This window comes from Macrotis lagotis, chromosome 5, assembly GCF_037893015.1.
Source record: "Macrotis lagotis isolate mMagLag1 chromosome 5, bilby.v1.9.chrom.fasta, whole genome shotgun sequence".
Classification (NCBI taxonomy): domain Eukaryota; kingdom Metazoa; phylum Chordata; class Mammalia; order Peramelemorphia; family Peramelidae; genus Macrotis; species Macrotis lagotis.
Window position 1 is genome coordinate 236074902 of NC_133662.1, and position 13684 is coordinate 236088585.

The 13684-nt window shown below is 43.0% G+C and overlaps 1 protein-coding gene across 2 annotated transcripts in view; it reads left to right on the top strand.

The window, feature by feature from the left end:
- Positions 1-6896: 6896 nt before the first annotated feature.
- The window catches only part of MYO1D (myosin ID), a 410616-nt gene continuing 403828 nt past the window's right edge, over positions 6897-13684 (top strand). For both annotated transcript variants that reach the window (XM_074188955.1, XM_074188954.1), the window contains exon 1: positions 6897-7110. In XM_074188955.1, the coding sequence (XP_074045056.1) occupies positions 7016-7110 (95 nt within the window). In that variant the 5' untranslated portion in view covers positions 6897-7015. The remainder of the gene's footprint in view (positions 7111-13684) is intronic.

The window sequence follows — 13684 nt, forward strand, 5'->3', positions numbered from 1 at the left end:
GGTGGGAGTTTAGCTGGGACTTGAAGGAAGCTAGGGAAACTGGATGGGGAGTATTATTGAAATTCCCTCCTGGGGGATGGGAATTCCGGGAAACCTGGAGGGATCTGCATAAACTGATGCTGAGCAAGATGAACAGAACCAGAGAAACACTGTACACCCTAACAGCAACATGGGGGCGATGATCAATATTGATGGACTTGCTCATTTCATCAGTGCAACAACCAGGGACAATTTTGGGATATCTGCAATAGAGAATACCATCTGTATCCAGAGAAAGAATTATGGATTTTGAACAAAGACCAAAGACTAGAATTAGGAAAAAACCGTTATCTTATTATGTAATTTTACTATTTCATACTTTATTTTTCTTCCTTAAGGATATGATTTCTCTCTCATCACATTCAGCTTAGATCAATGTAAACCATGGAAACAATGTAAAGACTAACAGATTGCCTTCTGTGGGGAGTCGGGGGAGGGAAACAAGAATGGGGGGGAATTGTAAAACTCAAAATAAATAAAATCTTTCTTAAAAAAAAAGAAATACCCCCCCTGGGGCAGCTAGGTGACACAGTAGACAGAACTCCTGGTCCTGAAGTCAGGAAGACCTGAGTTTAAATTTGACTTCAAACAGTGTGATCCTGAACAAGTCACTTAACCCTGATTACCAAAAAAAAAAAAAAATAGCCCTAAATCTCTCCTCAATCCAAATTCTCCTCAGCTGCTGTAGTGATTGTCATAAAGAACAGGTATATAAAGATGACATATAAACTTAATAAACTCCAATGGCTCCCTATTACCTCAAGGATCAAAAATACCATCCCTGCTTTGGTATTTAAAGCCCTTCTCAACCCACTCTTTTCTACCTTTTCAGTCTTCTTAGACTTCATCTCCTACTGATACTACAGGATCCAATGATTTTAACTGTCTTGTTCCTCCAACACAAGAATACATTTCTTGACTCCTTGTCTTTTTATGGTTTGAACTCCATGCTCAGAATGTCCTCTCTCCTCACTGCTACCTCCTGACTTCAAGTCTCAGCTCAAATCCTACCTTAAGTATCTCACAAGGGTCTTTTTTATGCCTCCACCCTGAGTTCTAATTTTCCCTCTGAGATTACCTTCCTCTTTGTACATCTGGTATATTCAATTTTTGCTCCCCCACCCCGATTCCCCCTTTAGACTATGAACCTGAGAGCAGGGACTGTTTTCTTTTTCTTGATATTGTTGCCGTATTTCTTTGTATCCCTAGCACTTAGCACAGTGTCTACCGCATAGAATATTTATTGACCAATCAGCTGCTGGACCTCATTGATCTCTTCAAATGACTTGATTAAAAAGGAATAACTTAAAAAGAGGTGGGGGGGGCAGTTAAGTGGCACAATGGATAGAACACTGGCCCTAGAGTCAGGAGGACCTGAGCTCAAATGTGGTCTCAGACATGTAATAATAATTTAGCTATGTGATCTTGGGCAAGTCCTCAGTGGACACCATTCCCTTCCTTTGTACTCAGTCATTTGTACTTGACCTTCACATTACTCTGGGGATGGATGCTCCTGCTCTTTTTCTCTCCCACCTCCTAAAAAAAAAAGATGATATGAGAAGGGAATGATTTGAAAAAATAAATTAAAAAATCAAGTGTTTGGGAATACAAAGACAAGTCCCTTAAGATACTTACATTCTAACAAAATTTGTAATTCAAATCCTAGTTAGGCTAACCCTTAGACAATGCTGTTGTAGCCCTCAGTATTCCTGGCTATAAAGTGAAAGGGTTAGACTAAATCAGGGGTTTCTAATGTAAGATTGCTGAACTTGGGGGTTTTAAAAAATATTTTGTTAATTTTATTTTCTATATAATTTGTTTCCTTTGTAACCTTATATATTTCACTTTACACACTGAAAAACATTTGCCTAAGAAGGGATCTTTAGGCTTCACCAGACTGCCCAAAGAATCCATGACACATGAAAAATTAAGGACTCCTTGGTTTGATGAATGGGAACCTGAAATCCCTTCCAGCTCCAAATATTGTAAGCTCCTATTCTTAAGGACAAATAAGAGAGGTATGCATTTATTCTTTACATTGGGGAACCTCCCATGGAGGGTTGAACTTGGAGTGGGAAGACCTAAATTCAAATCTTTCCTGAGATTTTTTAAATTCACTATTTTTCCACCAGAATCCCTTTCCTCCCTCCCTCAGAGAATCATTCCAAATAATAAACATTTTGGGGTTTTTTTGGCAAGGCAATGGGGTTAAGTGACTTGACTAAGGTTACATCTCTAGTAAATATAAGTGTCTGAGATGGAATTTGAATTCAGATGCTCCTGACTCCAGGGTTGGTGCTCTCTACACTTCCCCACCTAGCTGCCCTAACCTTTTTAAAATAAAATAAAGGGAAAAATCAATACATTGAAAAAGTCTGAAGATATGGTCAACAAATGTGGTCCCTTCAACCTCTGTTAAGGGTACAATGGAAGTATCTTCCTATATTTCTTTTTTCATACCATGTTTGTTCTTTTTGTTGTTGTTGTTGTTTACTGTTTTTGAGGCTGGATTTGCACTCAGGTCCTCCTGACTCCAGGGCCGGTGCTCTATTCACTGTGTCACCAAGTTGTTCCCTGCTATTTGCTCTTTATAATTTTGCACATTCAATTTTAATTTTCTCTGTAGTTGTTCTTGCTATTAATGATGCAGTCATTATGTATATATATATATTTTTTTTTCTTGACTCTTCAATGTAATTTCAGTGCAACCAACATTTTATTAAGGACATATTCTGTGCTTCCATCAAGGACCTTACAATGCTGGCATACCTCAGAGATCTCATGGTTTTAATTCCATATTCCCACAATAAAGAGAATATTGCAATAAAGAGAATCATATGAATGAATGTTTTGGTTTCCAAGTTCATATAAAAGTTATACTTACACTATACTGTGGTCTATTAAAGTGTTCAATAAACAAAACAATTTACAAACCATAATTAAAAATACATTATAGCCAAAAGAAAATGTTAACTATCATCTGAACCCTCAGCAAGTCATAATCTTTTTGCCAGTGGAGGTTCTTGTCTTGATATTGATGATTGCTGACTTATCAGGGTGCTGGTTTCTGAAAGTGGGGCTGAAAGGGGCAGTTTCTTAAATGAAACAGCAAAATTTGCCACTTCAATTGATTCTTCTTTTTATTTGAACACTTGAGAGGCCTTATTTCAAAAGAGGAAAACAGATGGAGGAATGGTCAGTCAATGGAGCAGTCAGAATACATACATTTATCAATTAATATTGATATTTTATATGGGAGAGGTTCATGGTGCCTCAAAAAAATCACAATACAAGGGGCAGCTAGATAGAGCACCAGCCCTGGAGTCAGGAGTAACTGAGTTCAAATCCAGCCTCAGACACTTAGTAATTACCTAGCTGTGTGGCCTTGGGCAAGCCACTTGACCCTATTGCCTTGCAAAAACTAAAAAAAAAAGACAAAAACAAAAAAAAATCACAATACTTATATCAAAGATCACTGATCACAGATCACCATAACAGATAGGTTTGAAATATTACGAGAATTATCAAAATGTAACACAGAGCCACTATATGAACACATACTATGGGGGAAATGGTAACTATAGAGTTGCTTGAAGGCAAACTTTCAGTTTGCTCAAAAAAATCACAAACTGTTTGAAATACAATAAAGCAAAGCACTATAAAATGAGATATGCCTGTATACTATGGATTGTCTAAGACATGTATATCAGTTAATATGATACAAATTATAATGTTGTAGAGGTAGGAGACATAGAAAATTGTAAAAATTGGAAGAAGAGATCATCTAAGAACTTAGGATGATAGCCTCAATTTGGATCTGGAAATGATCTTAAGAATTCTGTAATGCAACCTTCCCCCCTCCCCCTTTTTTTTTTAAATAAATGAGAGACATTAAATAACTTGCCCATGATCACATAAGTTAGGGAGTGTCAGGAGCAAGATTTCCAGTGCTCTCACCAATATGTCATAGGCCTGGACAATGAAAGAAGAGATAGATTTCAACAGGTAGAGAGAGATAAGGATCAATAGCAAAAGAGTATGATTCTAAATACTGAAGATACTTGAAACACCATCTAGTCTGATTCCTTCAGTTTAGAGAGATTGACTTGTCCAAAGTCACACAGGTAGTGAAACATTTATGAAGTGGTTTAAAGTAAACTTACCTTAGAGGCTGACTTTATAAGCCAACCTACAAAAGTCTATTTGGGACCTCCCTTTGGTTTCATATCTATAGACAAAAGCCATAGACACAGGATTTGTGATCTGTTCTCATTAGCGAGAGCAAGGGCAGATTCAGATTTGTGGACTACTTTTCCTAAATTCACTTTACAAGCCTAAAAAATAGGTAGTAAAAATATTATTATTCCTCATTTTATAGTGCAGATACTGAGACTCTGAGTCTCCCATGATCTGCTTATGATCATATAGTAAATTCTCTGAGATAGGATTTGCCCCTAGTTCTCCTGATTCTAAATCCAGGATTATACAATTTGCTGTTAAGTCATGTCCACCCATCTGGGAATTTTTTGGCAAAGATATAGGGGTGGCTTGTGATTTCCTTCCAAGTTCCTGTAGCAGATGAAATTGAAGCAAATGGTTAAGTGACTTGTTCAAGGTCACACAGCTAGTTAGGGTCAGATCTTCCCGACTCCAGGTCCAGTACTCTATCTTCTATCTCAGACAATATTATTTCTAGGAGGAAAAAAAATAAAGCTATGTTGAACTCTAAATAGACAATTTACTATTGAAATTTGGGAACACAGAATATCTGGGTTCAAATTCTACCTCTGGTAATAATTGTGTGACCTTAGGCAAGTTACTGCATCACTTCAGTTTCTTCTGTAAAGTGAGGGGGCTGGACCAAGGTCCTTCATGTCAAGAACTTATGTGATCTAATACAATCCATTCGATTCTATTTATTGATGATTTAGGGAGGTATTCGGTGCTTATGTACCCACCTTTATTTAAGGCACTGTGGCTAAGGGGACATATGGAAATATACTAGGGGTTGAGAGTCATTGGAATTCAATGGAAAAGACCAAGGACTTGGGCTTGAATCACAGATCTGACCCTTAGAAACTTGTGAGACTTAAAATCACTCAGTCTCTGTGCCTTAGTTTCCTTATCTGTAAAATGAAAGGGTTGGAACCGATGACATTTAAAAAGTAAAAATTTTAAGCTCCAAAAGCTCTAAATAGTTGAGCTTTTGAGTTCTCGACCTAAAGGAACTTAGAATCTAAAAGATACTTCTCCCCCCCACCACCTTTGAAGGAGATGAGACACAAAGGTCAGATAGTATTATTATTAGCAGTATTATTATTAGTATTATTATTAGATGCACAATTTAGACAAAAGTGAAAATGAAAGTTGCTAAGAAGAGAGATCAATATGGGCTGGAGCAAATACAGATAATCCATGGTGGGACTTTAAAAGGGCAAAATTTGGCTGGAAGGAGTATTTGGAGTTGGAGGAGTCCTTTACTATGTAACCCCTGGCTCACTCACACCTCTGAATTTTCTCTGTAAAATGGGATTGTTGCAGATGAAACTTTTCAGTCCTTAAAAGCCTAGGAGTATGAGCTAATTGTCTCAAGTGATGCTGCTGCTTCTGGAATTTGTCACCTGGGGACAAGGGCAACAAGGCAAACCAAAAAAACAGTTTTTGCCTGGGGGATGGGGAAGCGAACCTGGAATTTCATTGATAGAGGGAACTCCTCCCAAGGAAGATCCTTGAGTGATTTCTAGAGTACTTGATGATGATGATGATGATGATGATGATGCTTGTACTTCGTTCTTTTTTTTTAGGTTTTTGCTAGGCAATGGGGTTCAGTGGCTTGCCCAAGGCCACACAGCTAGGTCATTATGAAGTGTCCGAGGCCACATTTGAACTCGGGTCCTCCTGACTCCGGGGCCGGTGCTTTATCCACTGTGCCACCTAGCCGCCCCCTTGTACTTCGTTCTTGGAAGAGACCGTGGCATCAGGGAGGTGATGCCATGAGCAGCGCATGAATTGGATTTGAGTGAGAGTCCCCAGCCTCACTTATTCCTCCAGGATCCTCTGGGCCCAGCGGTCGCGAATAAGGCAGGATGCCTGGGTCTGCCCTAGGGGGCACCGTGGGTAGAGACTGGCCTTGGGGTCAGGAAGGCAGGAGTCTGAATCGGCCTCGGGCACGGATTCCCATCTGGCACCGACCGGAGGGCTCCGGGGGAGGCAGCGGGCCGGGGCCTCGGCACCCCCAGATCCCGCTCCCGGGCTCCCCGCGGCCGCCGCCGTGGCCCTGTCCCAGAAGGAAGGACAAACGGCGCCAGGCCGAAGGCGGCCGTGGCGGCCCCGGGACGCGCGTGGCCCTGGAGGGCGAAGGGAGGCAGAGCCCGGCCTCCACCCAGGGCCAGTGCGCGGGTGGGCCTCGTGGGCCCCTCGGTCCGGCGCAGCTCGTGCCCGTCAGGGCGGCCCCTGCAGTCGGCCAGCGCGGCCCGGCACCCCCGCCTCCGCGGGCCGCGTGGATCCCGGGCCCGGCCTCCCGGGGCGGACAAAGGGGTCTCGGCGGCCCCTCGCGGCCCTCCCGGCATTCCCGGTGGGGCGGAGGCGCCCCGCCCCCACCCGAGGCCGGAGCGGGAGCGGCCCGCAGGGGGCGCCGCCGGCCCCGAGCGCGAGTGGGTGGGCGCGCGCGCGCGGGGCCGGCCCAGGGCGCGCGCCCACCCCCGGCCCGGGGGCGCGTCCGCGTGCGCGCGGCCCAGGTGTGGAGCGGCGCCGCGGGGGGAGGGGCGGGCGGGGGAGGGGCGCGGCGGGGCGGGGCGGGGCGCGGCGGGCGGGGAGGGGCGGGACCAGCCGCCGCTGTCTCCGGCCCGGCTCCCGTCTCCCCCAGCGCCGGCGGCCGCGGCAGCAGCGGAAGCTGGGGCGCGGGGCTTTCTTGGGGACCCTCCGCCCGCCCGCGCCCCCTCCTCGGCCGCCGCGCCCCCACCTGTGCCGCCGCGCCATGGCGGAGCAGGAGAGCCTCGAGTTCGGCAAGGCGGACTTCGTGCTCATGGACTCCGTCAGCATGTCCGAGTTCATGGGCAACCTCCGGCTCAGGTAGGCGGGGGGAGGGGAGACCGGCCCCGCCGCGCGGGATGCTGCGGGGGCGCCGCCCCTGGCACTGCCCCGGCCGCCCCCGCTGCCGCCCCTGGCACTGCCCCCGCTGCCGCCCCTGGCACTGCCCCGGCCGCCCCTGGTACTGCCCTACTGCCGCCCCTGCTGCCCCTGGCACTGCCAAACTGCTGCCCCTGCCGCTGCCCCAGCAGCCTCTGGCACTGCCCTACTGCCGCCCCGGCCGCCCCTGGCACTGACACACTGCTGCCCCTGCCGCTGCCCCAGCAGCCTCTGGTACTACCCTACTGCCGCCCCTGCTGCTGCCCCATTGCCGCCCCTGCTGCCCCTGGTACTGCCCCATTGCTGCCCCAGCCGCCCCTGGTACTACCCTACTGCCGCCCCTGCTGCCCCTGGTACTGCCCCACTGCCGCTCCTGCTGCTGCCCCATTGCTGCCCTAGCCGCCCTAGCAACCCCTGGTACTACTCTACTGCCGCCCCAGCAGCTCCTACTACTGCCCCTGCTGCTGCCCCTGGCACTGCCACACTGCTGCCCCTGCTGCTGCCCCAGCAGCCCCTGCAGCTGCCCCAACCACCCCATCTACTGCCCCTGCCGCTGTCCTAGAAGCCCTGGCAACTGACCCAGCCGCCCCTTGTCTCTCCAGCCTCCCCTGCAGCCTCTCGCGGCCACCCCAGCCGGAGAAGCCTGCGGCTCCGCCGCGGGCACCCCGCCACCTCCAAGTTGCCCCCCGGCGTCACTGGGTCGGAGGAGGCGAGGATTCCCAAGCGCGCTCTTTTCCGGGGCGTTGTCCGTTTTCAAAGTTACTTTAAACTAAAGTGGCCCAAGTCCCAGAGGCTGCCAGGAATGCCGAGAGCAGCAGCAAGTCCAAGGCTCTGCGTCCGCTTTTAACCTGGGGGGGGGGGGGGCTCCGCAGATCCGCTGTGGAAGATGATTTCCCCCAGATCTCATCGCCCTCACTGAGCACTCTCCCGGTGATCCTGCCTCTCGTTGCTCTCTGGTACAAAGATGGTGCCAACCGGCCCTGGCAGCTAAAGTTTCTTCAGCCAGCAGTCTCAGTAGGCAGCATGGCGATGTGTACTTGGAAGATTTACAAAACCCTTTTGCAGCATCACCTTGGGGGCTATTGAGAGCTTAGGTGACTTGGCCAGGGTCCTAGGATTTGTCAGAGGCAGGGGCTTGGAATGCATGCCATGTGTCAACATTATAGAATGGGTAGGGTACTGGGTTCAGATCCTGCCTCAGTCACCGACTAGTGGTTGTTCACACATCTTTTGGACAAGTCAGTTTTTAATCTCATCTTCTTCATCTGCAAAATGGATTCTGAGAGACTTCAAGGACCTTCCAACTCCAAATCTCTGGTTCTATGATCTTTGGGTCTCCAAGGCAGAGGTTCTTTTCCCTATTGCCCTTCTGCTGCTCAGAACAAAATTATTCTCTCCCTTTTTTACAGATTAAAAAAAACTGAACCTTGGGGCAGCTGGGTGGTGCAGTGGATAGAGGACCAGTCTTGGAGTCAGGAGGATCTGAGTTCAAATCCAGTCTGAAACACTTGATACTTACTAGCAGTGTGGCCTCACTCAAGTTACTTAACCCCAGTGCCTCACCAAGGAAAAAAAAAAATTAAAAGAGGGAGAAAACTGAGCCTTAGAGAAATCATTGTTCTCCCCCCCTTTTTTTTACAGATGAGAAAACTGAGTTTTAGATAAGTCAAATGACTTAACCAAAGTTACACAGCTTTTAAATGTCAGAGCCAGAATTCCATTGAGATATCCGGACTCCACATTCAGCATTCTTTTCCATTTGCTATACTTTTTTTTAAGAGATATACTGAAATTTCTTTTTGAATGAAATTTTAAACATTAGAATTAGTGCTGAATGGAGATGCAGAGCATTGAAATAGTTTGACTTGATTTTTATGTTACTTTAAATGGAGTTTCCCATATATCTGAATTCTAATTTTTATAGTTTCTGGATTCTTCCATCCACCAAAGGTTTATAGCCTGCAGCAAGTTATGACACATCCATAAAATTTTGAAGTGTAGGGTCAAGATTCATGTTTGCTCACTTAGAATTATAGACTTTACAGCTAAAAGAGATCTCAGTGATAATCACATCCAAACCCCTTATTTATAGCTGGGGAAACCGAGGCCCAAAGAGGTCATGAGTTCTTCATCTTACCCGGTGACCAGACACTTCACTTTTTTAAGTATTGTAAAAAAGGTTGTTTTTTTTAATACTTTAATTCTTTGCAACAATTGTTAGCACAACAGCTGAGGCTTTAAACATCCCATTTTTCTAATATGTAAAATTAAGGCTTCTTTACCCAAGGTTGGGAGACAGCAGATGGCATGAAAAGTTAACACTTCCTGGAAGTCTGAGCACCTGGGTTCTAGTTCTTTAATAACTGCATTGTGAACTTGGATGAGACCCTTAATCCCAGTTTTCCCATTTCTATTATTATTTATTATTATTATTATTATTATTATTATTATTATTATTATTATTATTATTATTAGGGGTTTTTGCAAGGCAATGGGGTTAAGTGGCTTGCCCAAGGCCACACAGCTAGGTAATTATTAAGTACCTGAGACCGAATTTGAACTCAGGTCCTCCTGATTCCAGGGCTGGTGCTCTATCCACTAGTCACCCAAGTTTTCCCATTTCTAAAATGGAATAATACTTGTCTGGCCTTTGTCAGGAGATTGTTTTGATAATCAGTTGAGATGCTAGCATGAAGGCCATCAAATGTTATGCATACATGTAAGCTATTGCTAGTATTATATCTAAAATTCTGATCAAAACATCAGCAGTCTTCTAATTTATTGAACATCACTTTCCTAGAAAGGGGGCTATATGTTGAAATAATGCAAATTGGATCTCCCTTTCCTCTTTCTCTCCCTTCAAGTAAATAAGAAATTCCTTTACCAAAGCAGATCCACACCTTATCTAGGTTTAGAGTTGTCTGAGCCGCTGAGAGTGTGACTTACTTGAGAGCCTCAAAGGCCCTCAAAAGGACCTGTTTTTTATCTGAATCTGCTGCCTTCTAAGCTATGATAAATAGGAGGCTATGATAGTATCCTTAATTTTTTAATGGAATGAGCATAAATATCCTATTTAACAAACTGAAAATGAAATAACTGTTTAAAAGAGAGAGACAAAGAATGGAAGGTGAGCACTGGAGTAAAAAAGACCTCAATTTACCTTTGACACCATGTGCAAATTATTTAACCTCAAAGAACCACAAGTTATACTATAAAAGTAACTATTCATCCTTGGCTTCTTTCTCATCTGCAAAAAATCATGAGAATGTTCTATCCATATATTGAGAGTATTTTTAATAAGAATATGAAAAATGGAGAGGCAGGCTTTCACATTCTCTAGAAGAATACATCTTTACAGTCATAACAGTACCTGAAAGCTGTTCACAATATACACAATTTGTTGGAGAAAAATCTTTAAGAATCAAATAGTTCAAATCCTACCTCAGACACTTTCCAATTACCTAGCTGCTTGCCCTTAGACAAGTCACTTAATTCCATTACCTTGCAAAAGAAACAAAGAAAAAGAACCAAGTAGTTCTTTGGTAGAAAAAGTATTTGGTTCTTAAAAGATTTTTCTCCAACAAGTTGTGTATATCTGTATATAATGTAGCTGTTTGGAAATATATAATACAGAATATATTATATATACATATATATAAATCACATGCTTGTATATATATATATATATACATATATATATATAAAATGGTGATATGGGTTACTTAACATTTTATAGTCTTATTATGTGCTAGACACTGTTCTAAGCAATTTCTAATATTATCTTATGGTTATTATAATCAACATCCCCATTTTACAGGAAACTGAGACAAACAGAAATTAAGTGATTTGCCCAGGGTCACTTAGCTAGCACATGTTGGAGGCCAAATTTGAATTCAAATTTTCATGACTCCAGATCCAGACCAAGCAGTTCTATCTACTGTGCCAGCTATGTTACAAATATGTTAAAAATCACATATTCTTTGAAAGATATAACAAAAGAGATGACTCCAACTTTTGAATATCAAGGTTACTAAATGGCATCATGCATTGCATATTGGCCTTGGTATCAAGAGGACTTCAATTCAGATCATACCTCAGAAACTTACTAGGCTAGTCACTCAACCTCTCTAAGTTTCCTCATCAGTAAACTAAGTATCATAGTAGTACCTCCCTCTCAGATTTGTTGTGAGGGTTCAGATGAAATAAAATGAAAGCACTTGGCAGACTTTTAACTGCTATCTGAATATTTACTATTATTAATTTCAAAGAAGGCATAAATCATGAAGACAGACATTTGCTCAGTCAAGGCATCTGTCACTGTCCTGGAGGTTGACCAGCCCAGAGTCCAAATGGAACACACATTCCCTCGCAGATAATATAACTAAAGTAATTGGCATTGATTTGAAGCTTTAAAGTTTTTCAAACACTTGACATACATTGCTTACATAACAACTCTGTGAGGTAGGGACTATAAATATTATTATCATCCCCATTTTATAATTGAGAAAACAGGCTCCCAGTGGTTAGGTGACTTGCTTTTGGCCCACATGATATAGGAGATGGGAGCTAAGCCTTCTTTTGTCCTAAGTCTAAGTCTAGTATTCTCCCTTGAATGTTTTGCTACCTCCTGATGGTGAAGTTGTCATTGTGCCTCTGTTTGCAGATGATATTATCTTGATTGCTAAAAGTTTAAGGACATCCTCTCTGAGATCAATAAGCATTCCAAAGAGTTTGGTCTAGCAAGTCACACAGGAGGGGAAAAAGTAGATGATGATAATAGTACTCTTCTGTAGACATAGAATTGGTTGACTTGACAGACCCAAAGAATATCCATTAATGATACAGTTTGCTTTCCAAAAAATGATAGTAGAGTCATCATGTTGTAGGAAATAGATCCCCAGCCTTGGTGTATCTACTGTAGATATTTACTACCTATATGTCAGACACTTAGTTTTCTCATCTGAAAATGAGGAAGTTGGATTCAGTAACCTCTAAAGTCCTTTCTGCATCTCAATCTCTATTTCTGTGATATCTGTGAGCTGGGAATGAAGTCTATAACAAAGTCCCCCCAGGGATCTGTGCTTGACAATGCCTGTGGTGTTTAACATTTTTATCAAGGTCAGCTGTTATTATTCATAACCTGTGTATAGGCACAGATGATATGCTTATCAAAATAGTATTTTATACAAAGCTGGGAAGATTAGCTGACACCCTAGTTGAGAGAATCTAAGAGGATGAAATTTAATAGGGATAAATTTTAAGTCCTATGCTTTTTTAAAAATCAATTTTGCAAGTATAAAGTGGGCAAAGTATTGTTAGTCCATTTGAAAAAGATCTGGGGGTTTTAATGGACTTAAATCTCAGTATGTGCCAGCATTGGGCCAATAGTCACAAAAAGAAATGCAAAGTATAGTGTCCAAGGGTAGAGAGGTGATAGATCTATAGTGGGTGGACTGTATCTAGAGTATTGGGTTTAGTCCATAGAACCCCCTTCTAAAGCTGCTATAAACAGAAAGTCTCCAGAGGAAAATGAAGTTCCTTCAGATCATGGGATATGTGAATAGGGTGACTTAGTATGGAGATACTAATCTTGGGAAAGAAAAGACTTAAGATCTCCAAGTAGGCTGAGTTGTACTGGCTGCAGCGCCTTCAGCTTTTCCTATAGCAACCCTCTCAATTTTTTATCTTTGGGGATTCTGGGAATCATGGAAAACTTATAGTATTTGAAATTCAAAATTACAGGTTATCCAAATGGCAGCAAAGAAATGAGTAGAGAGCATAATCTGCATCATCTTTCCAGGGATGATATAATTTACAAAAAAGTTGCATAAAAGTTAACCTCTAGATTATGGATGGAAAGGAAATGATATCTAGTTATACACTGAGAGGGAGGGATAACATACAGACAGCCCAAGAATTGAACTGGAATCGAAACCAAGAACAATAAAAAAAAATCAAATAAACCGAACATCTTTACCAACATCTTTAACCAACTGGGCAGCACTGGTGGATGAAAGGTTATTAAGATCATGATCCATTAATGTCTATACCATGCAGAATAAAGAATCTAGAAATCAGTTACCTAATCTTGGCTTCACAATGAATGAATTTTTGAAAGATCTGCTGTGATAAGAGTCTTGGCATCTAGGTGGCACAGGAGATATAGTACTGAGCCTGTCAAATACAATCTCAGTCATTTTACTAGCTGTGTGACTCTAGATAAATTGTTTAACCTCTCTTTCTCAGTTTCCTTTTTTGCACAATGGGAATGATAACACCTACTTTACAGAGTTGTAAGGATCAAATGAGATAATCTTTGAAAAGAACCTAGCCTAGGAGCAGCTGGATGGCACCCTTGGAAACAGAAAGACCTGAGTTCAAATTCTGTCTCAGACACTTAATAATCGCTTAGCTCTATGGCCTTGGGCAAGTCATTTAACCCCATTGCTCTGTAAAAAAACAAAAAGAAAAAGAAAAAGAAAAAGAAAAGAACTTAGTACCAGGCAAATAGTGTTTG